The sequence below is a fragment of the Echinococcus granulosus genome, assembly GCF_000524195.1.
Source record: "Echinococcus granulosus chromosome Unknown EG_S00018, whole genome shotgun sequence".
Taxonomy (NCBI): Eukaryota; Metazoa; Platyhelminthes; class Cestoda; order Cyclophyllidea; family Taeniidae; genus Echinococcus; species Echinococcus granulosus.
The window spans coordinates 1,081,160-1,083,220 of NW_020170398.1; the positions used below are offsets into that span (position 1 = coordinate 1,081,160).

The 2,061-nt window shown below is 47.5% G+C and overlaps 1 protein-coding gene across 1 annotated transcript in view; it reads right to left on the reverse strand. All coding sequences in view use genetic code 11, as the record gives it.

Moving 5' to 3' along the window:
• Positions 1-1,385, reverse strand: part of EGR_03520 (hypothetical protein) — a gene marked incomplete at both ends in the record, with an annotated part of 4,489 nt that extends 3,104 nt beyond the window's left edge. Inside the window, 2 exons of the mRNA XM_024492769.1 lie at positions 595-671; positions 1,310-1,385. Coding sequence (XP_024352902.1) covers positions 595-671; positions 1,310-1,385 — 153 coding nt within the window. The remainder of the gene's footprint in view (positions 1-594; positions 672-1,309) is intronic.
• Between the last annotated feature and the right edge of the window lie 676 nt (positions 1,386-2,061).

Genomic DNA, 2,061 nt, shown 5'->3' on the forward strand with positions numbered 1-2,061 from the left:
CCTTTTAGGATTGAAAAAGGAAAAAAATGAATGTCCAATTTTGTTAAAACCTATAAAATATTTGCCACTCCTTTTTTACTTGCCTCGAGAAAGTCTCAGGATAAATGTGAATTAAGGGGCAGTGAAGGGGAAGGAAAAAAAATAAAATCTTTACTGGCGCTTTAATTGGCACCTGAAAGTGGATGTGGAAGGGTCGCCGCAGCACCCGGGTGTTCAGGAGACTTGATTCGGTTGAAAATGCTGATTTTTGGAGGCGCATTAAATATGGCGAGCATTTAGAAGTGGAATAAAGTAGCTGTTTGTTTAATTTTCGGTTTTGGTAAAGGAGCCGCTTTGAAGCTCCGCTGTGCCAGCTGGCCTCCGGACCATGCCAGTAGCTCCAAGCCCTTCCCTACGTCGACAGTACATACTTCGCCCAAGTATTATGTCTTCTTTCATCTTCTGGGAAGGCTGGGCGAGCTACATTAAGGTCAGCCAAAAGCGAATCCGGTCTAATGGGACACTTGCCTTAATTTCTATTCCTGGGTGATGAACTGTGGCGGAGCAGAAGAGCTACATATGCTGTGAATGGGAGAATCAGTGACCACCCCTAACAGAAGGACGTCCACCTTCGGCAGCTACCCCAGTCTCGTGGTTTGCAGGAAAACTATCAACAACTGAAGCAACATTAACTGTGAATTCTTGGAAAAAAAGTTCGTCACGGGACTATCTGTGCAAAGATGGCAATTACGTGAATGCACAGTAGCTCCTCCAACTTGACAAGGAAGGGTAGACCCGAAACCCTACCTTCACGGAATGATGTCAAAACCCGTCCATTGTTATGGAGGCCCGCTTTTGGGCCAGTAATTCCGGGACTAGCGATTAGCATGCGCGGTGGCCAGCGCCTTCCCCGCCCACCAATGCAGTCTGCAAACGGGATGAAACTCCAGGTCAGTAGAATTGCCAAGAGGCACCAGTGACGTTGCGGTCAAGTATCGCCTCAGTCGCATGGAAATTCGTTGACTGGCACGGTCGGCTCGTGGGTTATTTCGCACTGTCACCATTACTTTGGGACGGTTGATGTGGGAAGTTGACCAGGTGGAGGGCCAAAAACGACGCTCGAAGGTGGAGAGAGGACAAGTAATACACTAATTATTTGTTTTAATCTCAGTTTTTGTAAAGGGGTCACATAGGTGCCCCACCATTGTACCTTCGCCTGACAGGCTGCCATCTGACCACGCCTGTAGCCACAAGCCCTACTCTATGTCGATAAGACAGATCCTGCCTGAGTATCATGTATACTTTCGACTTTGGGGAAGTCTCCACGGACCATAGTAAATAAGCTTTAAAGCAAAATGCTTTGTCCGATTTAGCCAATTATTCCTTTTAAATAACAAACTAAACATATTAATACCGCCTTCAACTAAACTGCGCAGATCTACAGGCCTGCACAGACATAAAAGCTACTAAAATATTTACCTGTCTATTGTATGGCTCTCCTCCCGTCCCTCTGTCTATCAACGGCCTCCCTTCATCCTCCCCGTGGTTCTCCTTCTTCGTCAATCACCACAATTTGGCCGGTGCTTTAAAAACGAAGTCAATACACCGACACCCCCATCAATATGTCCACTCAATTGGATGCCCAGCTTCGTCCTCCTCATCGAGAGGACAATTACTAGTTTCGTACTACAAAAGTCAATTGATGCGATACTTCACAGCGAGTTCTCCCTACAAAACCACTTAACAAATTAAATCCGGATGGTTAATTTTTATGTCAGTCGTTCCTGCCACTCCGGACTTGTGCAAAGCCAGTCCCGCCATCTACTTCCATTGTCTTCAGGCCGCGAAAACACAGACGATGCATTCACGCATGACATCTGCTGAGAATGCTGTAGAAGATTCCCGAATGTGACCCTTTCAGTCGGCACAATCATACATAACTGGGAACAAAGCTTCAGTCCCTCACTCGCACTCGTCTTCTCATCCTCAACCACCACCACCACCACCACCACCACCACCACCACCACCACCACCACCACCACCACCACCACCACCACCACCACCACCACCACCACCACCACC